General features: G+C 40.0%; 1 protein-coding gene across 4 annotated transcripts in view; it reads left to right on the top strand.

The window, feature by feature from the left end:
- The window catches only part of Usp32 (Ubiquitin specific protease 32), a 290,375-nt gene that overhangs the window by 83,609 nt on the left and 181,654 nt on the right, over positions 1–25,112 (top strand). For all 4 annotated transcript variants that reach the window (XM_070086560.1, XM_070086561.1, XM_070086563.1 and 1 more), the window contains 3 exons: positions 19,425–19,565; positions 21,553–21,697; positions 21,883–22,058. In XM_070086560.1, coding sequence (XP_069942661.1) covers positions 19,425–19,565; positions 21,553–21,697; positions 21,883–22,058 — 462 coding nt within the window. The remainder of the gene's footprint in view (positions 1–19,424; positions 19,566–21,552; positions 21,698–21,882; positions 22,059–25,112) is intronic.

Consider the following 25,112-nt stretch of genomic DNA (forward strand, 5'->3'; position numbering starts at 1 on the left):
TTAGAGAAAATTGTGGCCAGAATGTGTCCTTGAGAGGGATTTTGAAGGGTTTGAGGCTGACCCTGAGGACCCTATGCCTGTTGTGGAATCTATTGTGTCTTTGGGGAAGTCCTTGGGGTTGGATGTGAGTGGCGGGGATGTGGAAGAGTTGGTGGAGGACCACAGGGAGGAGCTAACCACTGAAGAGCTGCAAGACCTTCAACTGGAACAGCAACAGACCACAGCTGAGGAACTTGCTTTAGAGGAGGAGGAAGAGAGGGAAGGAGGTGCCTTCTTCAGAGATTAAGGAGATTTGCTCAATATGGAGTAGGGTGCAAGCTTTTTGCTGAGAAATATCACCCTGACCAAGCTGAAACAAACCATATCTGCAGCATGTTCAGTGACAAAACCTTGGCCTACTTCAGGCAAATCTTAGAGGCATCAGAAACAGACCTCTCTGGACAGTTATTTTTGTGCGACAGGGGTCCGATGACTCTCGAGCTGGGCCTAGTGCCATTAACCCTTAAACGGTCCAAACGTATACATACGTTCATTCACGCAGCGCCCCGAATATTTTGAAAAAAAATTTTTATAGAAAAAAAGGGTACATTTTTTAAAGTGCTTTAGAATAAAAAAAAATTTTTTTTAGGGTCAGTACTTACCGAGATATGAGGCCTCAAAGTTGGCACTTGGCGATCACCCGATGGCAACATGGAGCACTGCCGCATGCAGAAATTCTACATATTTGCCTTTTTCTTCCATTTTTTTTTTTTTTTAATTTTCTTGGTTTTCATGTTATGATAATTATGTTTTATGGCAAATCTTTTAATTTCAATGCCAATTGTTGTTTATACATCAATATTATATATGAAATTATTATCGTATTGTCATAAACACACGTACACACTGACAGGTGATTTTTCACACCTGGCTGAATCACATTCTATTATCTACAACTATATACAAGTATTTACATGTCCTACTTGTGTTTCTAGAACTCCATGATTGTATGATACTCCATGAAGCATGGATTCATACAGAGTGCCACCCTACACTGGTGACAAATGAATCGTGTGTCCTTCCGTTGTTGGGGTCGTTTTTTGGTGGTAGCACACACAGCACACTTTTTCTGGGCATTCTTCTTTTGGGTAGGTGGTATTGGTACCAGATAGTGACAGTTAGGAGTGATTTGATCTGGCACTTCCCCTACTGGCTGTGGTTGGGGGACAGGTTGTGGTGTGACAGGTCACTGTTGAGGTGCAGGTACAGGTGTGGTACCATACTTTCTTGCTGTTTGACAACATTCAGAGAGCATTCTGCAAAACGTTGTTGTTTTCCAGTCTTTATTTCATACATATTGAATGCATCGAGCACTGCAATATCTACAAGGTGAGAAAACAGTTTTATATACCACTTGCGACTTCTACGCACACAGTCCACAAACCCTATCATCATGTCACACTTGTCGACTAGTTGCATATTGTTCGTATAGTCCACGACAGCAGCTGGCTTTACAATAGGTTCTTTGTTGTACTTGCTCAGTCTGTCTGTCTGTACCATTTCGTTTCTGTGGATGGTTGACAGCAATGTCACGTCCCGTTTGTCATGCCGTGTCAGTGCCATGATGTCATTAGCGTGAAACACTTGCACTGCACCTTCAACACTGCCTCCACTGAACCTTGGCATATGTTTTCTATTCCTTCTCACTGTTCCACATATATCAGTATTGTTCACATGTAGGAAATCAGTGAGCATAGGGCTTGTATAACAGTTGTCTGTGTGCAATGTATGGCCCTTGCCAAGGTATGGTTCCATCATCCTGCGAACAGCATCACCGGAAATGCCCAACATCGGTCTGTCATCATCGAGTGTATTTCTCCCAGTGTATACAGTAACATCCAACATAAGACCACTCTCAGAGTCACACACAACAAAAAGTTTTATACCAAAGCGATTATGTTTGCTCGGTATATATTGCTTGAATGACAAGCATCCCTTGAACAGAATCAAGGACTCATCAACAACAGTGTTCTTGAAGGGATAAAAGTATGCACTGAATTTCTGCTTCAAATACATAAACACTTCCTGGATTTTTTATAGAAGGTCATTTCTGTTCAGCGTATTTCTGTCTGAGAAATGCAACATTCGTAGCAACAGAGTGAATCTGTTGCAGGGAAGGAGGTCACGGAAAACTGGAGTACTGATGAAGTGGTCTGTGGACCAGTAATTACGTATACAGTGGACCCCCGGTTAACGATTTTAATCCGTGCAAGAGGGATAATTGTTATGCGAAATAATCGTTATGCGAATGAATTTTCCCCATAAGAAATAATGGAAATAAAATTAATCCGTGCAAGACGCCCAAAAGTATGAAAAAAATTTTTTTTTACCACATGAAATGTTAATTTTAATACACACAAACTGAAAAAGGCATGCACAATTACATGACACTTACTTTTATTGAAGATCTGGTGATGATTGATGGGATGGGAGGAGGGGAGAGCATTATCTTCTTACTGTTTAGAAGGGGAATCCCCTTCCATTACGACTTGAGGTAGCAAGTCCTTTTCCGGGGTTACTTCCCTTCTTCTTTTAATGCCACTAGGACCAGCTTGAGAGTCACTGGACCTCTGTCGCACAACAAATCTGTCCATAGAGCTCTGTACCTCCCGTTCCTTTACGATTTGTCTAAAATGGGCCACAACATTGTCATTGAAATAGTCACCAGCACGGCTTGCAACAGCTGTGTCAGGGTGATTTTCATCTATAAAGGTTTGCAGTTCAACCCACTGTGCACACATTTCCTTAATCTTTGAAGTAGGCACAATGGATTCCACAACTGGCATAGGCTTCTCAGGGTTAGCCCCAAACCCTTCAAAATCTTTCTTAATTTCCATACTAATTCTCACCCTTTTTACCACAGGGTTGGCACTAGAAGCTTTCTTGGGGCCCATGGTCACTTATTTTCCAGAAACAGCACCGAAAACACTGTAATAATACGAAATATTCCGAGTGTATGCTTGGATGTTACCGCGGAGGCTGGCTGGTAAACAATGGGACGGCCGGCACATGTGAGGCTGGCTGAGGGCACATTGGACGCGTCTTGGACGAAAATCGGTAAGCGGGTTTTTAATCGGTATGCGCGGCAAAAATTTTGCGATAAAAGTAATCGGTATGCGGAAAAATCGCTATGTGATGCCATCGTTATGCGGGGGTCCACTGTATTGTTCTTATAGATATGTGGCATAAGTATGACAGTGGCAAAGAATAAATACATTTCAGCCACTGTTGTGTCCTTCCACCTGTACAGCCGTGACGATTCTCCAACCTCCGTTATGTTGTCCATGACATATCGGTAATAATTGTTTGTCTGGGTCACTATCAAGTTCATTTAGGCTCGCCAAAGTACAACTGGAAATAGTCTAACTCTGTAGACTCATTCGTTATGGGACATTCTGGCTGGATACCACTTCCACTTGCATCAAAATCACAAGGCTGTGGCATGAATATACTTTGTGTCCAGTTCCACTCACGATCACATGGTGTAGGGTGGACCTGTGGCATGGGGCGAGGGGGAGCAGGAGGAGGGACAGGAGTGGAGGCAGCACATGGTTGAGGGGATGCCGGGCAGTCCTTTGTCTGTCCACCCACTGCGCCATGTGGTCCAGGCACCATGCCACCCTCCACTACTTCCTCCATCCCCACATACTCACCTTCATGATCACTTTCATTATCAGTGGCCGGGGTTTTGGATCGTGACCTGCCATGACCCTTGGGGATTGCATATGGCACACTGCCTGAACGTAGATAACGACGCCTAAAAGTACGCTTCACTGGTGAATAATGAACTTCACTATCACTGCCTCGTATGGGCCAGTAGGCCTTCTGCAGTGTTCCTACATTCTTATGTTCTTATGAATGGCATAAAATCAGTCTCATCGTCACTTACATCACTTTCACTATCACTAAAACAACGGGAAAATGATAGTTTCCTCTTGTGAAGTTGCCTATGGGTAACACTTGCCACTCCAGAGATGCTTGGCCCAGGGTCTTGTGTGGCCACACTGGCCACCCCAGAAGTGCTTGGCCTAGGGTCTGCTGTGGCCACACTGGCTACCCCAGAGGTGCTTGGCCCTAGGACAGGTGTCGCTACCCCAGAGGTGATGGGCTGAGGGTCATCTGGGTTATTGTCGACATTTTCACAAATTCCTTGAATATTACTGGCCCCATTGGTGTCAAATCCACTAAACTCATGATCTATATCACTTTCCTCGAATAGCAGAGTGTTAATACGATGAAGCGTGAGTGAATCACGAGGATGTGCCATGATGTTGACCCAAGATGGAGCTGAATGTAACTGGTCCTACCATGTGGTACCCAGGTATCCCAGATTTTTTGTATACCGCGCACACTGAGTGCGCACACCCATTCTCTCATGTCTAGGCGACTCGGGCCTAATGCACCAATTTTGAATGAATGAAAAATAAAACGTATATATATGTTTGGGGCGTTACGCGAGAGAACGTATATGTACGTTTGGACCGTTTAAGGGTTAAAAGACGAAGAGAAATAACCCTAGAGAGGGACTTGATACCTGAAGTCATTATGGAGGGGGATTCCCCTTCCAAACACTTACCTGTCCTCCCTCTCCCCTCCTCCCTGTTTTCCATACACCAACAAGTCTTCAATACAGGTATGTAATAATGATCTAGATGTTTAATTATATGTAATAGTCATTGTTTTGTGTATGTAAAACTATAGTTAAACTTTACAAAATGTATTTTTTTTATTATTTTTGGGTGTCTGGAACAGATTAATTGTATTTACATTAATTCTTATGGGAAATATTGTTTTGAATTTAGGCCGACCTTCTGGAACGGATTAAGGCTGTTATTCGGGGTTCCACTGTATATTGCTTCTGTGAGGACATAGTATCACTTGTGATGCCAGAACATACAGGAGGAGAATGAAATCGCTGGAGATTATGCCTGAGGCTCACTGGTGTGCCTGCTATTAGAAGAAACATGGCTTTTAGTCCAGCAAGCTACCTCATGTTATGAGGCATCTATAGCTGAGTGGTTTAAGGCATCAGGTTGGTAGCAAGCTTTGCTCGTAGGGAACTGACAATTTGGGTTTGATTCCTGCTTGTTGCGATATTTCTTTGCACACCAATCCATGTGGGGCAAATGACAAAATAATTAACAAAAAGGCACAATACCTTGACTGGAACAATACACTAATAACCTGCACATAGGAAAGAGGAGCTTATGACGACATTTCGGTCCGACTTGGACCATTTACAAAGTCACACTAACAAAAGGAGAGAAGGAGGGAGTATATATAGGCCAGCAACAGGGACGGGACACGAGAGGTAGTAGGAAAGGAAGAAAAGTAGTGGTAGAGGTCTCTACTTCTACAACTACTACCTCTACCACTACTTTTCTTCCTTTCCTACTACCTCTTGTGTCCCGTCCCTGTTGCTGGCCTATATATACTCCCTCCTTCTCTCCTTTTGTTAGTGTGACTTTGTAAATGGTCCCAGTCGGACCGAAACATCACCGTAAGCTCCTCTCTCCTATGTGTGGGTTATTTGTGGACAAGATAAATGTTGGTGAAGCTTCCCGAACTCTAACACAGGTCAAAGGACAATGTCACATGTGCCAGAGGGACAATTTAAACAATCATTCATCATAACACAAATGGACACCTCATATAATGGCAAACTAGTCATCAGGGAATCAAACTAATATAGTTGACATTGTCTAGAATCATCACTCATCACCACCATAATTCATAATATGGGAAACTTCTTCATATCTAATTCATTTTGCTCAAACACAACATGGCCATCATTTAGCCCAGCCCTTCTCAAAGCACCTGACCTCTGCCAGTGTATAAACAACCTCTCTCATTCTCTGTATTGGATTAAAGAAGCCCCTGGTGAGCAGATATTGTAATTTCAACTTGGTTTTTAATATTGATGATACTGTGCTTTTTTGAAATTCTAAACAAAAGTTGGAAAGATTAGTGGAAGAGTTTGGAAGGGTGTGTAAAGGAAGAAAGTGAACATAGATAAGAGTATCAAACGAGTTAGGTAAGGAAAAATTGGATATCACATTGAAGGGAGGGGGTATGGAAGAAGTAAATGGGTAGTAGAATGTGGGAGTAGATTTGTCAGCAGATGAGTTTATGAAGGACGAGGTTAACCATAGAATTTATGAAGGAAAAAAGGTGAGTGGTGCATTGAGGTATCTTTTTTCTTTTTTAACCCTTTGAGGGTCGACAGGCCCTTTCCCATTGAGACAGGGTCGACCCAAAAAAAAAAAAAAAACCTCTTATGAAAAGAAAGACTTTTCCCGAATAAAGACACCAAAAGTTTGAAATTTGATAGAAAACTTACGGAATTATGCTCTCGCACTTCATTTTGCATTTTCAATTTCACTGTACTAGTCGACAAAAAACATTCAAACTCCATTTTTTCTATCGAATGGGTGCAAGAAACCACAACTATCCAGTACAGTTTTACCATTCCTGGCACTAAAATGACATTTCCTCTAGTCATTAGTCACGTCTCAAGGCCCCTCTTATATTCTTTTGCTTTCCACTTGGAATTTTTATTTTCACAAAAAATATAAGATTTACTGTTATGCAGACTACTGCATTAGTGTAAAAAATGGTATAAATATTATTGGTGCACTTGTGAAAGAATATTAGACTCACCAGTTGACGTGTATTGCACGCTTGGCACGATTTGTTTACTTTTGAAGTTTGGTAAAAATCGAACATTTCTGCTACTTTGAGCTCAATTTCAAGGCACCTTTCTTTGTAAAACCAGTCAAAATCATCTCTATTTCTGTAATATGTCTTCCATTCTATAAAATGAGACCAAGAAAACTAGAATACAACAATAAATACCATACGAAAATACACTGCAAAGTCGCTGATTTATTAAAAAAAAATGGTCAAAGTTTTTTTCTCATTATCCACAGTGTGCTGCAGGATTTTTTTTAGACTGTGCACACTGACCACATAGACCCATTCTTTCATATGAAGGCCTACCAGCTTTCTCCCACTAGATTTGAGGCCGCTAGAATTTATGAGTACTAGTACGTCAAAAACCCCTACGCGTAAGACGTACTAGTACGACGAAAACCCTCAAAGGGTTAATACGTCCGCCATTTCCCACTGAGACAGGGTGACCCAAAAATGAAAGAAAAACCCAAAAAGAAAGACAGTTGCAGAGGCACTCAGATACGACAGTTTAGATGTCCCTCCAAACTGTTAATATCCCAAACCCCTCCTATAACCCTTTCAGGGTCCAGAGGTCAAATCTCAGAGCAACAGCCAGGGTCCAAGAATTTAAAAAAAAAAAAAAAGATATTTTTTCTTATAAAATGGTAGAGAATCTTTTTCTGGACGTAATAAAACAAAAAGTACGAAATTTGATGGAAAATTGGCGAAATTATGCTCTAGCAAATTTTGATGCATCAGCAATATTTTCGCAGTGGCGATTTTGCCGAACTTGACTCCCATTTTAAGCCAGTTACATTATTCCAGTCTACTAAATTTTTAGCTTTTTCGATAGCATTACTTCCATTTTATTGATCACAAAAAATTGCCCAGTTAACTGTTTCAACTACCCAATAATGTGGTTGGAAATTGGTAATTTAGCCAATTTAACCACTTGACTGTCGAAACCCCAAATCCTGAGGTGTCTCCTGGTGTCGAAAATTAAAAAAAAAAAAAAAATTCATAGGAAATGATAGAGAATCATTTCCCGGTGGTAATGACACCAAAAGAACAAAATTTGATGGAAAACTTAAAGAATTATGCTCTCGCAAAGTCAGCGACCTCGGTGATATTTATGAATCGGCGAATTCGCCCACTTTGAGCCCTGTTTTCTGCTAATTCCATTGTTCCAGTCGACCAAACTCATACCTAATTCTTTAGAACTCCATTTGTTCTATTGATTGAGTACAAGAAACTGCCCATTTACTTACTTCAACTACCCAATAACGTGGTCAGAAATTTGCAATTTGGCCAATTTCATGAAAATTAAAAAATATGATAATTTCAAAATAGGGTCCAGAATGAACAATGCAGGCATTCCTGGCTCTAAAGTAACATTCTCTTTGTTCATCAGTCACATCTCCAGGCCCCTCTGATATTACTCTTGCTTTCTATTTTGAATTTTTATTCAAATAAAAAATGGAAGATTTACTGTTATGCAGACTACTGTAATATTGTAATAATTGTATAAATAATGTCAACCCATTCATGACTGCATATTAGAATGGCTAGTTGGACATTTGTTGGACAATGACATCATTTGTTTACTTTTGAACATTGGCAAAAATTAAACATTTCCCCTACTTTGAGCTCCATTTCAAGGTTCTTTTCATAGTAAAACCAATCAAAATCACTTCTATTTCTATATGTTTTCCATTCTATTAAACGAGACCAAGAAAACGAGAATACAGGAAGGCCCCGCTTTACGGCGTTTCACTTTACGGCATTCCGCTAATACGATCATTTCAAATTATGACCAAAACTCGCTATACGGCTCCCCCCACCTGACTTTCTAATACGGTCACCGCCCCCCACCTTGTTTGTTTACATTCTTCGTGAGCTCAGTAAGCACTAAGTCTCTCCATTTTGTCTGGAAACTCCAAAATTTCAAATGTTTTTAAAAGTTATTTCATATTTTATATATATTCTGATAATTATACTTATGTATACCTGTACTTAAATAAACTTACATACTGTGCTGGCATGCAGGTACACATTAAAATCAGTAAGAGTGTCTTATGTCTCCAGACGTCATATTAGTAATGATAATAATAATCATCGAGTCTCATTTAAATGTCGTATATTACGTTAAATACACATTTTCATTAATCCATCTATGATATTTTTTCAAAATTATATAATAAACACGATACATAACATAAAAAGATGTTAAATACACCCCACAATAGAATAAATAAACATAAATATGAGATGTGGTAGCAGACGACTTGCACAAGTGACGCCATAGTAGAAATGCTAATAATAATAATAATAATAATAATAATCACCGAGTCTTATTAAATGTTGTATATTACGTTAATATACACATTTTCATTAATCCATCCATGATACTTTTTTCAAAATTATATAATAAACACGATACATAACATAAAAAGATGATAAATACACCCTACAGTAGAATAAATAAACATAAATATGAGATGTCGTAGCCAGATAACTTGTACAAGTGATGCCAAGAATAACGTTTTCTCTAATCTAACATAAGAGAAAATGTGTTACTGGGGGTAACTGTAGAAAATTATTCCTTTCGTATGTATGTAAGTAAGTTTATTCAGGTATACACAAATACAGTTACATAGATTATCATACATAACAACATATGTGTAGAGAACCTAGGATAACCCAAAAAAGTCAGAGTGACTTATTTCCATTGCCTTCACTCAGAGCATCATTTCTTCTCAAAATGATGTTACATGAGAATGGGAGTGTTCTTCTTTATTTATTCTACCGTATCAGTGTAGAGACAACCTGTACACAATGTAACTTGTACACAAACGAGACGTGTACACTTCGTTTACAAAACTTACCTTCGCCTGGTTTGTTTACGTAACTCTGCGCCTGTACTCTCTCATGCACTCATTCTTTCTCTCTCTCATTTATTCGTTTTATCTCATTTACTTACTCCTGACCCTACATTAAGACTACAAATATTTTAAGGTAAGTAATGAGTGAACTGTATATACATTTTATCGCTCTGGGATGCTTAAATATCATGGAATATATGTGTGGGTGGGTTGGCCTGGTATGGTAGCCCGGCTGACTACCATACATACCACACTTGATTTTTTACAATAAATACTACTCATGTCACCCTATATTTTAAGGTAAGTAATGAGTGAACTGTATATACATTTTATCGCTCTGGGATGCTTAAATATCATAGAATTGTATGTGTGGGTGGGGTGGCCTGGTATGGTAGCCTGGCTGACTACCATACATACCACACTTGATTTCTTACAATAAATACTACTTGTCTCACCCTAGATTAAGACTATAAATATTTTAAGGTAAGTAATGAGTGCACTATGTGTGTATTGTACTTTTTATTGTTTTTTGATGCCTGGTTCTATTGCTAACTTAATATATGTTAGTGTAAACTTGTTATCTAGTGTTTGTATGCATTTGTAAGTGGAAAAAAAGGGTGTTCCACTTTATGGCGGTTTCCGCTTTACAGCGGTAGCCTGGAACCTAACCAGCCGTATAAGTGGGGCCTTCCTGTACAACCATAAATACTATACACCGCAAAGCCGGTGTTTTAATCCAAAAAAACGGTTGGAGGTTTTTTTTTCTCATTATGCACTGCGTGCTGCAGGATTTTTTTATATGGTGCACAATGACCACACAGACCCATTCTCTCACATGTGAGCCTACCAGCTCTCTCCTGCTTGATTTGAAGCCGCTAGAATTTTTGAGTATATATACGTCAAAAACAGTGGCTCATAAGACATATACATACGATCGAAACAGCCAAGATGTTAGCACAAAGTTCAAAATATTCCAATTTCAAAATAGGGTCCAGAATAAACAATGCAGGCATTCCTGGCACTAAACTAACATTTCCTCTGTTCAATAGGTATGTTTTGAGACTTTACAAATGAATTCCATTTTTATTTTTATTCACATAATGAATTTATATTCACACCAAAAAATAGAAGATTTACTGTTATGCAGTATTGTAATAATTGTATAAATAATATCAGCACATTTGTGAATGTATATTAGATCCACCAGCTGATGTGTAATAGACTTGTGACAACATTTGTTTACTATTGAACATCTGCAAAAATTGAATATTTCCACTAATTTGAGCTCAGTTTCAAGCCATTTTCAGTATTAAAACCAATCAAAATCATCTCTATTTCTGTAATATATCTTCCATTCTGTCAAATGAGACCCAGAAATTGCGAATACGACTGTAAAAAAATAGGAAAAAACACCGCAGTCACTTTTTTAATCCAGAATTAGTCGCAGTTTTTTTCTCTATGCACTGCATGTTGCAGGATTTGTTTTATGTGGTGCACAGTTACCACACAGATGTATTCTTTCATATCTAGGCCCAAATTTACTGCTCACATGTTAACTGAGTGAGCTGAGCTCATGGCGTAGATCTACGGTTTGGACCCTGGCTTCAAAGCCATAGATCTACTGGATGGACCCTGAAAGGGTTAAAGTGCATTCATTGTACTTCCCATTTCCAGGACTTGAGTCTGGCTAACCGGTTTCCTTGAATTGCTTCATAAAATATTACCCTGCTTGCACTCTAAGTGCTCTTCAGGTCCCTAAAACCATTCATCTCCATTCACTCCTAACACGCTCACACACGCTTGCTGGAAGTCCAAGCCACTTGCCCACAAAACAACCTTTACCCACTCCATCCAACCTTTTCATGGACAACCCCTACCCCTCCTTCCTTTCCCTACAGATTTATATGCTCTTCCATTCTCTAAATGACCAAACCACCTCAACAACTCCTCTTCAGCCCTCTGACTAATACAGTGGTCCCTCGTTTTTCGTAATTAATCCGTTCCTGGAAGTGTGACTATTATCGAAATTGACGATTTTCGAATCAATTTTCGCCATAAGAAATAATGTAAATACAATTAATCCGTTCCTGACACCTAGAAGTATTAAAAGAAAAAAAAATTTACATGAAATATAGATGTAGTACATAAACAATACAATGGGACATGATGAATGAAACATTAACAGCATAACACTTACCTTTATTGGCGATTCTTCTTAGTGTATGGAAGACTGGAGGAGGAGAGAGAAGGGATTAGTTACTCTTTGGAAGGGGAATCCCCTTCCATCAACACCTCAGGTACCAAGTGCTTTTCTGGGGTTACTTTTCTTCTCTGTTTCTTAATGCCACTAGGACCAGCTTGAGAGTCACTGTCCAGAGAGCTCTGTTTCTGGTGTCTCTTTAAAACTTCCCTAAAATGGGCCAAGACTTTGTCACTGTACATGTTGCCAACATGGCTTGCAACAGCCTTGTCAGGGTGATGTTTCTCCATAAATCTTTCCATCCTACCCCACATTTCAAAAATCTCCTTAATTTCTGAAGAAGGCAACTTCTTCCATCTCTCTTCCTCCTCCTCTGCAGCAAGATTCTGAGCTGCGATCTGTTCCTGTTCCTGCTGAAGCTCTTGCAGCTCCTCAGTGGTGAGCTCTTCATTGTGGTCTTCCACCAACTCTTCCACATCCTCCAAACTCACTTCCAGCCCCATGGAACTCCCCAGTGCCACAATAGATTTCACAACTGACATAGGCTCATCAGGGTCAGCCACAAACCCTTCAAAATCCCTCTTGTGGACACAATCTGGCCACAATTTTCTCCAAGCAGAGTTCAAAGTCCTGGTAGTCACTCCCTCCCAAGCCTAACCTATAAAGCTTATGCAATGGAGGATACTGAAGTGTTCTTTCCAAAAACCTCTTAGGGTCAAGTGAGTGTCTGAGGTCACATTAAAGCACCTTTGAAACATTGCTTTGGTGTAGTTTTTTTTAAAGTTTGAAATGACCTGCTGGTCCATGGGCTGGAGGAGAGGAGTGGTATTTGGGGGCAAGAACTTTACTGTGATGAACCTGAACTCCTCCAAAATTAGGTCATCCAAGTTTGGAGGATGAGCAGGTGCATTGTTCATTACTAGGAGGCACTTGAGATCCAATTTCTTTTCCAGGAGGTAATTCTTCACACTAGGTCCAAACACTTCATTGAACCACTTGAAAATTTCCCTCGTGACCCATGCCTTATTATTAGATTTCCAAAACACACACAATTTACTCTTCATAATATTGTTTTTCCTGAACACACTGGGATTTTCAGAATGGTACACTAGTAACGGCTTCACTCTGAAATCCCCGCTAGCATTAGCACAGAGCATGAGCGTCAGCCTGTCTTTCATAGGCTTGTGTCCTGGCAGTCCCTTTTCCTCCTGAGTAATGTAGGTCCTCTTTGGCATTTTCTTCCAAAAGAAGCCTGTTTCATCATAATTGAACACTTGTTCAGGTTTCAGTCCTTCAGCCTCTATGTACTCCTTGAATTCACTGAAGAATTTTGTAGCTGCAATTTTGTCCGAACTGGCAGCCTCACCATGCCTTACCACACTGTGTATGCCACTATGGTTCTTAAATCTCTCAAACCAACTTTTGCTGTCCTTAAATTCACAAATATCAGTACTCGTTGCAGGCAATTTCTTTACCAGATTGTCGTGCAACTGCCTAGCCTTTTCACAAATAACTGACGTCATAAGACTATCTCTTGCTAATTGTTTCTCGTTTATCCACACCAATAATAACTTCTCAACATCTTCGAGTACTGGTGATCTCATTTTTGTCAGCATATTTACCCCTTTTGCAACAACAGCTTCCTTGATTTCCTTTTTCTTGGCCACGATGGAAGCTATGGTTGTATGGGGTTTGTTATACATCCTGACCAGTTCGGCCACATGTACGCCACTTTCGTATTGTTCAATGATGTTTTTCTTAAATTCACTCGTATTTCTCACCTTCTTTACCAAAGGCTTGGCACTAGGAGCTTTCTTTGGAGCCATGGTAGCTTATTTAGTAGTTGCAAGCACTAAAATGAATGGAATATTATGAAATATTTCCTATGAACAAGTGAGGGGACCGTCGCTCACTGGTAAACAATGGCACACTGGCTGGGAACGGCTTAGAGCCGTGAGTACGTGTCCCAGACTAACGACTATTCGCGAGTCAAACTACGATTAGCGAGCCAGTGTTTTGACGAAAATAACGTTACGATTTTCGAAAATTACGACTATCGAGCCTTACGATTATTGAGGGACCACCGTACTTTTAGTGATTCCACACCTCCTAATTTCCACACTGTGAACTCTTTGCATAATATTTACACCACACATTGCCCTTAGACATGACATCTCCACTGCCTCCAGACACCTCGCTACAGCATTTTCAACCCATGCTTCAAACCCATATAAGGGTGTTGGTACCACTATTCTTTCATACATTCCTTTCTTTGCCTCCAAGGATAACGTTTTTTTTGCCTCCACAGATACCCCAACGCACCAATCACCTTTTTTCCTTCATCAATTCTTTGGTTAACCTCATCTTTCATAAACCCATCCATTGACAAGTCAACTCCCAAATATCTGAAAACATTGACTACTTCCTTACTCCCTCCCTTCAATGTGATATCCAATTTTTCTTTATCTAAATTGTTCGATACCCTCATCACCTCACTCTAATCTATGTCCGCTTTCAACTTTCTACCTTTACACACCCTCTCAAACTTGTCACTAACCTTTGCAACTTTTTAGAATCTCCCAAAAGCACAGTATCATCAGCAAAAAGTAACTGTCTCAACTCCAATTTTGTTTTTAATTCACCATAATTTAATCCCACTCCTTTCCCCAACACCCTAACATTTATTTCTTTTACAACCCCATCTATAAATATATTTAACAACCATGGTGACATTACACATCCCTCTCTAAGACCTACTTTTACTGGGAAGTAATCTCCCTCTTCCCTACACACCCCTAACCTGAGCTTCACCATCTTCATAAGATCTCTTTACAGCATTTAGTAACTTATTACCTATTCCATACACTTGCAACATTTATCACATTGCTCTTTTATCCACTCTTTCATATGCCTTTTCTAAATCCATAAATGCAATGAAAACTTTCCCACCTTTATCTGCATACTGTTCACATATATGCTTCAATGTAAACACTTGATCTACACATCCCCTAACCATTCTAAAGCCTCCTTGCTCATCTGCAATCCTGCTCTCTGTCTTACCTCTAATTCTTTCAATAATAACCCTACCATACACTTTACTTGGTATACTCAGTAAACCTTTCTTCTTTCAACACACCGCCCGTATCCCACCGAGGCGGGGTGGCCCAAAAGGAAAAAACGAAAGTTTTTCCTTTTACATTTAGTAATATATACAGGAGAAGGGGTTACTAGCCCCTTGCTCCCGGCATTTCAGTCGCCTCTTACAACACGCATGGCTAACGGAGGAAGAATTCTGTTCCACTTCCCCATGGAGGTAAGAGGAAATAAACAAAAAAAAGAACTAGAAAGAAAATAGAAGAAAACCCAGAGGGGTGTGTATATATGTGCTTGTACATGTATGTGTAGTGTGACCTAAGTGTAAGTAGAAGTAGCAAGATGTACCTGAAATCTTGCATGTTCATGAGACAGAAAAAAAGACACCAGCAATCCTACCATCATATAAAACAATTACAGGCTTTCGTTTTACACTCACTTGGCAGGACGATAGTACCTCCCTGGGTGGTTACTGTCTACCAACCTACTACCTAGGACTCAGTAAACCTATTCCCCTATAATTTTTGCAATCTCTTTTGTCCCCCTTCCCTCTATATAAAGGAACTATACATGCTCTCTGCCAATCCATAGGTACCTTCCCCTCTTTCATACATTTGTTAAACAAAAATACCAAGCACTCCATCACTGTATCTCTCCTAGCTTTTAACATTTCTTTCATGACCTCATCAGTTCCAGCTGCTGTACCTCCTTTCATTCTGTGTAATGCCTCTTGCACCTCCCCCACACTCACATCCTGCTCTTCTTCATTCCTAAAAGATGTTATACCTCCCTGGCCAGTGCATGAAATTACTGCCTCCCCATCTACTAACTCCCCTACTCTGTTTTTAACTGATAAATGCTTTCGTTCCCAAGGCTTTCTTAACCTGTTTATCTCGCTCCAAAATTTTTGCTTATTCTCAGTAAAATGTCTTGATAAAAATTTCTTGTGGAGACTAAAATACATTATGTATGTAGGGAAAGAAGGAAATGTACGAGAGTATAGTGGTACAAGCACTTATGTGTGTGTGAAGCATGGGTTGTGAATGCTGCAGCGAGGAGGAGGTTGGTGGCAGTGGAGATGTTGTGTCTAAGGACAATCAGTCAATCAATCAATCAAGTTTATTCTCTATAAGGATTACAATGTGGGGTTTACAGATTTTGGATATTGTGTGGTTTACATGTTTTAAAATACTAATTACAGAGGGAGTCACTAGGACACCTAGCATGACTAGGCATTTCGGGCAGACTTGGATTAATTCTTAACTTTAAATTATTACAGATTATGGTATTAAGGCTAAGTGACTACATTTTCGGCCATAGTTAGTCGTGAGTTCCATATCGCAATCACTTATGTGAATGCTTTTGCCAATTTTTTCAAAAGCACAATACATAGTGTCATATATTAGTCACGAGTATCATAGGTTATGCAAACAGCATTATGACTAGTTAGACTCACCAGACGTTATTGCATTATTTTAAGATTAAGATTCGTATTTCTGTGTTTATATAAAATGTCAGTGGTCGCTGATTTATTAAAAAAAAATGGTCAAAGAGCACTGTGTGCTGCAGGATTTTTTTTAGTGTGCAACTGACCACATAGACCCATTCTTTCATATGAAGGCCTACCAGCTTTCTCCCACTAGATTTGAGGCCGCTAGAATTTATGAGTACTAGTACGTCAAAAACCCCTACACGTAAGACGTACTAGTACGACGAAAACCCTCAAAGGGTTAATTCTTAACTTTAAATTATTACAGATTATGGTATTAAGGCTAAGTGACTACATTATAGTTTGTGAGTTTAGCAATGTGAATGCTTTTGTTTTTGCACAATACATAGTGTCTATATTGGAGTATCATAGGCAAACTTATGACTAGTTAGGATTCATTATTTTAAGATTAAGATTCGTATTTCTGTGTTTATAGTCAGTGGGTGAGTGAGTGTAAGTGTGAACCACCAGGTGGTTTTCATGTAGTTAGTTGATGGGGTGTATCAGGGAGATAAGATGTTTTCTAACTGTAGTTTTGAAAGTGATGAATGTGTCTGCAGTTCTAGAGTTCTCAGGTAGGGTGTTCCAGATTTTAGGCCCTTTGACACACATTGAATTTTTGTAAAGGTTTAGTTGGACATGGGGAATGTCATAGAGATGTTTGTGTCTGGTGTTATGCCTGTGGATCCTGTCACAACTATCAAGAAAGCGTTTTAGGTCAAGGTTAATATTGGAATTTAAGGTCCTGTAGATATAGATTGCGCAGTAGTAAGTGTGGATGTTCTGAACAGGGAGTAAGTTTAGATCTATGTGTGATGTAAACCCAATGCAGAGAATTCATTGTGTGGAAATTAGGGGGAGATGTGGAGTTACTGAAAACATTATTCAGAGTGCTGAAGAGGGGGGTGCTGAGGTGGTTTGGTCAATTAGAGAGGATGGAGCAAAATAGGATGATGTGGAGGGTGTATAAATCTTCAGTGGAGGGGAGAAGGAATAGGGTTTGTCCTAGGAAAGAATGGAGGGAGGGGGTGAAAGAGGTTTTGTGTGCCAAGGGCTTGGACATGCAGCAGGCATGTGTGAGCATGACAGGAGTGAGTGGAGATGAATGGTTTTTTGGACCTGATGAGCTGTTGGATTGTGAGCAGGGTAATATTATGTGAGGGGATTTAGGGAAACCGGTTAGCTGGACTTGAGTCCTGGAGGTGGGAAGTACAGTGCCTTCATTTTAAAGGAGAGGTTTGGGTTATTGGCTGATTCAAGTGACATCTAAACTGTCGTATCTGGGCACCTCTGCAAGGACAGTGACTATGTATGAATGATGGCAAAAGTGTTTCTTCTTGGGTCACCCTGTCTCATTGGGAGATGCACATTATGTTAAAAAAGAAAATTCCCAAGGTAGGGTGTTTTTAAAAGGAGGAAACATTCTCCATCGTTCATTCAGTCTCTGCCTTGCCAGAAGCATGCTGACATCACTGTTCACATGGCCCTCCAAACTGCAACATCCTCACCCCTTTTTCAGAGTGCAAGCACTTTATCTCCCATTTCCAAGACTCAAATCTAGCTAACTGGTTTTCCAAATCCCTTCATAAATGTTACCTTGTTTACTTCAACAGGATATCAATTTATATATATATATATATATATGAAAAAAAAACTCTGATCAGACAGGCTCACAAGGCTGCTGGATTTCAAGTCCCTAGCATGAAGCCTCCTTTACCTTCTCCTCCTAGCCCTTTTTGGGGATGACCCCTACCCCACCTTCCCTCTTCTTGTGGTTTATGTGCCCTCCTAGTCATCCTATTTTGCTCCATCCTCTCTAAATGCTCAAACCACCTCAACTTCCCTCCTCAGTCCTTTGAATTATACTCTTGGGAACCCCTATACCTTTTAATTTCCACACTCTGAATTCTAACAAAATATGCACACCACATCACCCTTAAACACAACATCACTGCCTCTAACTTCCTCAGTGCAACATGCCCACCCACTCAGCACCTGGACCAGATTCATGGAATTCTTTTTTTCATAGAGGAAGTGCAAAGTACCATTAGTATGAGCCCTCAGTATTCTGTGGAGAAAGATCCTTGACCTAGGTGACATACCAGAGAAATTAAAGAGTGCAGACATAGTTCCTTTGCATGAAGGAGGTAGTAGAGCACTAGCTGAAAATTACAGACCAGTAGCCCAAACTTCCCCCACATCATAAAAATTTTCAAAAAATGATGAAATGTCAGATTACAAACTCCATGGAACAGCACAATCTGCACAACCAACACAGTTTTAGAACTGATAAGTTATTGCACTTCTTTATATTTAATGAGTTAAATAGACAGAGGCATTCACTAGAAACTGTCAATATTTTTATTGTATACAGATTTTTTTTTTTTTACACGGCCATTTCCCACCGAGGCAGGGTGACCCACAAAGAAAGAAAAAACTTTCATCATCATTAAACACTTTCACCATTACTCATACATAATCACTGTCTTTGCAGAGGTGCTCAGATACGATAGCTTAGACGTCCCTCCAAACTGCCGATATCCCAAACCCCTCCTTTAAAGTGCAGGCATTGTACTTCCCATATCCAGGACTCAAGTCCGGCTAACCGGACTTTCGCTTTTATTCATATAAATTTGTAACATTTGTACTTGTATCAATGACAGGTGTAGCAGATTACCACACAGTTTGTGTGCACTGTAATAGATTGTTAGGTGTGTATCTTACTATTAAAGGTGTGAATTATTGAAGCACTGTTTTCTGCTTTACTTCTGAAATACTGTTTTTGTTTTACTTCAATATTTGGAAGTGTGGGATAGTTGCATTTACAGGGAAGTAGCAATGTATTTTGTGTTGCATTATATGTGTGGAAGCAACAGGTCTGCTCTGGAGGCTGCTAGTCTGCTCAGCAGGTTGCATCTTTCAGAATATTGATCACTGTGGACTTAATGGATTTTTTAAAGCTTGCAAAGTTTGAACCATTATTACATACCCCATTGTTTGTTGATTTACTAACAGTTATATAGTGCGTCTTTGACATGTCTGTTTACAGGTAATGCTTTTAACTGGTGAGGGTGGGCGGTTAAAGCGAAATGTTCCCCTTGTTCAGGGTCGTGACTTTGTGCTTGTTCCTGATTCTCTATGGAAAGCTCTTCAACAATGGTATGGAGGAGCACCTGCCCTTCCTAGACAGGTGAGGCTTATAAAAACATTTATATATATTTTTTATTTATTAACACATCAGCCAATTCCTACCAAGGCAGGGTGGCCCGAAAAAGAAAAACTTTCATCATCATTCACTCCATCACTGTCCTGCCAGAGGGGTGCTTTACACTACAGTTATAAAACTGCAGCATTAACACCCCTCCTTCAGTGTGTAAACACTGTACTTCCCATCACCAGGACTCAATCCGGCCTGCCAGTTTCCCTGAATCCCTTCATAAATGTTACTTTGCTCACACTCCCAACAGCACGTCATGTATTAAAAACCATTTGTCTCCATTCACTCCTATCAAATACGCTCATGCACGCTTGCTGGAAGTCCAAGCCCCTTGCACACAAAACCACCTTTACCCCCTCCCTCCAACCCTTCCTAGGCCGACCCCTACCTCGCCTTCCCTCCACTACAGATTTATACACTCGAAGTCATTCTGTTTTGTTCCATTCCCTCTACATGGCTGAACCACCTCAACAATCCCTTCTCAGCCCTCTGGATAATAGTTTTGGTAGTCCCACACCTTCTCCTAATTTCCGAACTACGAATTTTCTGGATTATATTCACACCACATATTGCCCTCAGACATGACATCTCCACTGCCTCCAGCCTTCTCCTCATTGCAACATTCATCACCCATGCTTCACACCCATACGAGAGTGTTGGTACAACTATACTGTCATACATTCCCCTTTTTGCTTCCATGGACAAAGTTCTTTGTCTCCACAGACTCCCAAGTGCACCACTCACCCTTTTCCCCTCATCAATTCTATGATTCACCTCATCCTTCATAGACCCATCTGCTGACACGTCCACTCCTAAATATCTGAATACAATCACCTCCTCCACTACGAATTCTTTGCATAATATTTACATCACACATTGCCCTTAGACATAACATCTCCACTTCCTCCAGCCGCCTCCTTGCTACAGCATTCACAACCCATGCTTCACACCCGTTTAAGAGTGTTGGTACCACTATACTCTCGTACATTCCCTTCTTTGCCTCCATGGATAACTTTTTTTTTTTGTCTCCACAGATACTTCACTGCATCACTTACCTTTTTTCCTTCATGAATTCTATGGTTAACCTTGTCTTTCATATACCCATTTGCTGACAAAGCTACTCCCAAATACTTGAACTTGTTCACTTCTTCCATTCTCCCTCCCTCCAATGTGATATCTAATTTTTCTTTACCCTCATCACCTTATTCTTATCTGTGTTCACTTTCAACTTTCTTTACACTCCCTCCCAAACTCATCCACTAACCTTTGCAACTTCTCTTTAGAATCTCCCAAGAGCCCAGTACCATCACCAAAAAGTATCTGTCAACTCCCATTTTGTATTTGATTCCCCATAATTTAATCCTAGCATTTACTTCTTTTACAACTCCACCTATAAATACGTTAAACAACCATTGTGCATTACACATCTCTGTCTAAAGTCAACTTTTACTGGGAAATAATCTCCCTCTCTCCTACATACCCTAACCTGAGCCTCACTCTCCTCATAAAAACTGTTTACAGCATTTAGTAACTTAATATCTGTTCCATACACTTGCAACATCTGCCACATTGTTCCCCTATCAGCCCTATCATATGCCTCTTCTAAATCCATAAATGCAATCAAAACATCCTTACCTTTATCTAAATATTGTTCGTCTACATGCTTTAATGTAAACACTTGATCTACACATCACCTACCCAGTCTACTGCCTCCTTGTTCATCTGCAGTCCTTCTCATTGTCTCACCTCTTAATTCTTAACTAGGAGAATCTTTGTTAAGCAAAGCTTACTTTGCTTGACATAGAATTACCTAATAAATGGTTTGCCAGGACTGTTATCCATTCCACAGCAGATTACGTGGACGTTATTGGGTGCTCATTATACAGCCAGTATAATTTTGATGCTTCAGTGTAATTTTACACATTGGTGCTCGTTTCTTCAACTAACTTTGATGAAACAGGTTATTCATGGACGATCTAGTGGAGAAGTGGAATTGGAGTTATACCCTGTAACACTACGGTTGTTCCGCCACGTGCAGCAGCAGACCAGAACACCAAACAATTCATGGGTTGGTGTTGTAGGTGGCTATGGGGCAGCAGCCTTAAGTAAGTTCACACAAAACTGAAGTTGCTTTTCTGTTGTATATTTGAAAATGTCACATATTGGAATGCTTAGTATGGGAGTGCTAGCGTATGCGAGGATTTCAGATTGCTGTAATAGTGCAAGCTGACATTTGAATATTATTTCAGCTTAACAAGTTTGATGCATCTTTCCTGTCTCACATCTTCAGATTCAGCTCCATATTATGTGACATCTTTACCACACTCCACATCATCCCCAAAGCGATATTTGGCATATTTAGCAGCATTTAGCCGCTTGGCAACTTTACGACAGGTATATGATTACTTGGCTACAAAATTACGATTACGCATCGAGGACATAAGGCTGTGGTATGTGCGTGATGAGGTAAGGAATGAATAGTCCACTTCAGTATCTTGTTGCATTTAGATTTTAACTTAACGTTTTGATCTAATTCATATTACAGGTCTCCCTCAACATTCACGAGGGTTAGGGGATCAAGAGCCTCGTGAATGTTGAAAAATCGCGAATGTTTGGTGTCCAAGTATATTGTAGGGAAATCTAATACAATACTGCTTCCTTAACCTATTGAACCATGAACAATCATAAAACACATGAAAACATCGTAAAATACTATGTATATACATACATGCTCCTTCCACTCATATACGTATTTGTCTAGACTCTTTTTAAAGCTACCCAAGGTCCAATCGAAGCTAAAATCTTGGGGAGTTTCAAATTTAGGTTGGATAAATACATCAGTGAGAGGGAACATTAAAATGGTAGTAACCCCTTTTCCTGTAAAGATTACTAAAAAGAATAAGAAGAAGAAAATTGTCAAAGTGGGAAGTCTGAATGTGCGTGGATGTTGTGCAGATGATAAGAAAGAGATGATTGTGGATGTTATGAATGAGAAGAAGCTGGATGTCCTGGCTTTAAGTGAAACAAAGCTGAAGGGGGTGGGAGAGTTTCAGTGGAGAGGAATAAATGGGATTAGGTCAGGGGTTTCAAATAGAGTTAGAGCTAAAGAAGGAGTAGCAATAATGTTGAAGGATAAGCTATGGCAGGAAAAGAGGGACTATAAATGTATTAATTCAAGGATTATGTGGAGTAAAATAAAGATTGGATGTGAAAAGTGGGTTATAATAAGCGTGTATGCACCTGGAGAAGAGAGAAGTGTAGAGGAGAGAGAGAGATTTTGGGAAATGTTGAGTGAATGCGTGGGGAGTTTTGAATCAAGTGTGAGAGTAATGGTGGTTGGGGATTTTAATGCTAAAGTGGGTAAAAATGTTATGGAGGGAGTAGTAGGTAAATTTGGGGTGCCAGGGGGTAAATGTAAATGGGGAGCCTTTAATTGAGCTATGTGTAGAAAGAAATTTGGTAATAAGTAATACATATTTTATGAAAAAGAGGATAAATAAATATACAAGGTATGATGTAGCACGTAATGAAAGTAGTTTATTAGATTATGTATTGGTGGATAAAAGGTTGATGGGTAGGCTCCAGGATGTACATGTTTATAGAGGGGCAACTGATATATCGGATCATTATTTAGTTGTAGCTACAGTTAGAGTAAGAGGTAGATGGGAAAAGAGGAAGGTGGCAACAACAAGTAAGAGGGAGGTGAAAGTGTATAAACTAAGGGAGGAGGAAGTTCGGGTGAGATATAAGCGACTATTGGCAGAAAGGTGGGCAAAAGATGAGTAGTTAAGAGGGTAATAGAAAAATTATTAGAATGTGGGGCAGAAGTTTGTGGTTATAGGAGGGTGGGGGCAAGGAAAGAGGAGTGATTGGTGGAATGATGAAGGGGTGTGATAAAAGAGAAAAAGGTAGCTTATGAGAACAAAGCAGAAGTGATAAGAAGAGCAGAGTATATGTAAAAGAAAGGTAAAGAGAGTGGTGAGAGAGTGCAAAAGGAGAGCAGATGATAGAGTGGGAGAGGCACTGTCAAGGAAAATAAGAAAAAATTTTGGAGTGAGTTAAACAAGTTAAGAAAGCCTAGGGAAAATATGGATTTGTCAGTTAAAAACAGAGTAGGGGAGTTAGTAGATGGGGAGATGGAGGTATTGGGTAGATGGCGAGAATATTTTGAGGAACTTTTAAATGTTAAGGAAGAAACAGAGGCAGTAATTTCATGCACTGGTCAGGGAGGTATACCATCTTTTAGGAGTGAAGAAGAGCAGAATGTAAGTGTGGGGGAGGTACGTGAGGCATTACGTAAAATGAAAGGGGGTAAAGCAGCTGGAACTGATGGGATCATGACAGAAATGTTAAAAGCAGGGGGGGATATAGTGTTGGAGTCAAAAAACGTTATCTATGGAGGCAAAGAAGGGAATGTATGAAAGTATAGTAGTACCAACACTCTTATATGGGTGTGAAGCTTGGGTGGTAAATGCAGCAGCGAGGAGACGGTTGGAGGCAGCGGAGATGTCCTGTTTAAGGGCAATGTGTGGTGTAAATATTATGCAGAAAATTCGGAGTGTGGAAATTAGGAAAAGGTGTGGAGTTAATAAAAGTATTAGTCAGAGGGCAGAAGAGGGGTTGTTGAGGTGGTTTGGTCATTTAGAGAGAATGGATCACAGTAGAATGACATGGAAAGCATATAAATCTATAGGGGAAGGAAGGCGGGGTAGGGGTCGTCCTCGAAAGGGTTGGAGAGAGGGGGTAAAGGAGGTTTTGTGGGTAAGGGGCTTGGACTTCCAGCAAGCGTGCGTGAGCGTGTTAGATAGGAGTGAATGGAGACGAATGGTACTTGGGACCTGACGATCTGTTGGAGTGTGAGCAGGGTAATATTTAGTGAAGGGATTCAGGGAAACCGGTTATTTTCATATAGTCGGACTTGAGTCCTGGAAATGGGAAGTACAATGCCTGCACTTTAAAGGAGGGGTTTGGGATATTGGCAGTTTGGAGGGATATGTTGTGTATCTTTATATGTTTATGCTTCTAGACTGTTGTATTCTGAGCACCTCTGCAAAAACAGTGATAATGTGCGAGTGTGGTGAAAGTGTTGAATGATGATGAAAGTATTTTCTTTTTGGGGATTTTCTTTCTTTTTTGGGTCACCCTGCCTCGGTGGGAGACGGCCGACTTGTTGAAAAAAAAAAAAAAAAAAAAAAAAAAAATACATCAGTGAGAGGGAACATTAAAATGGTATAAAATACCGGCAGGTTGTTAGGTAAGACATATGCAACAGTTAGGTATCTTTATTTCGAAACGTTTCGCTTACACAGTAGGCTTCTTCAGTTGAGTACAGAAAAGTTGATAGAAGCAGAAGAGGCTTGAAGATGATGTAATCAGTCCATCACCCTTGAAGTTTTGAGGTGGTCAGTCCCTCAGTCTGGAGAAGAGTATTGTTTCATAGTTTGAAACAATATGGAGTTGAAGTGACAGGATGGAGCCTTATATACCACCAAGAGGCGAGATGTAGGCCACTAGTAGAGG

The sequence above is a fragment of the Cherax quadricarinatus genome, chromosome 19, assembly GCF_038502225.1.
Source record: "Cherax quadricarinatus isolate ZL_2023a chromosome 19, ASM3850222v1, whole genome shotgun sequence".
Classification (NCBI taxonomy): domain Eukaryota; kingdom Metazoa; phylum Arthropoda; class Malacostraca; order Decapoda; family Parastacidae; genus Cherax; species Cherax quadricarinatus.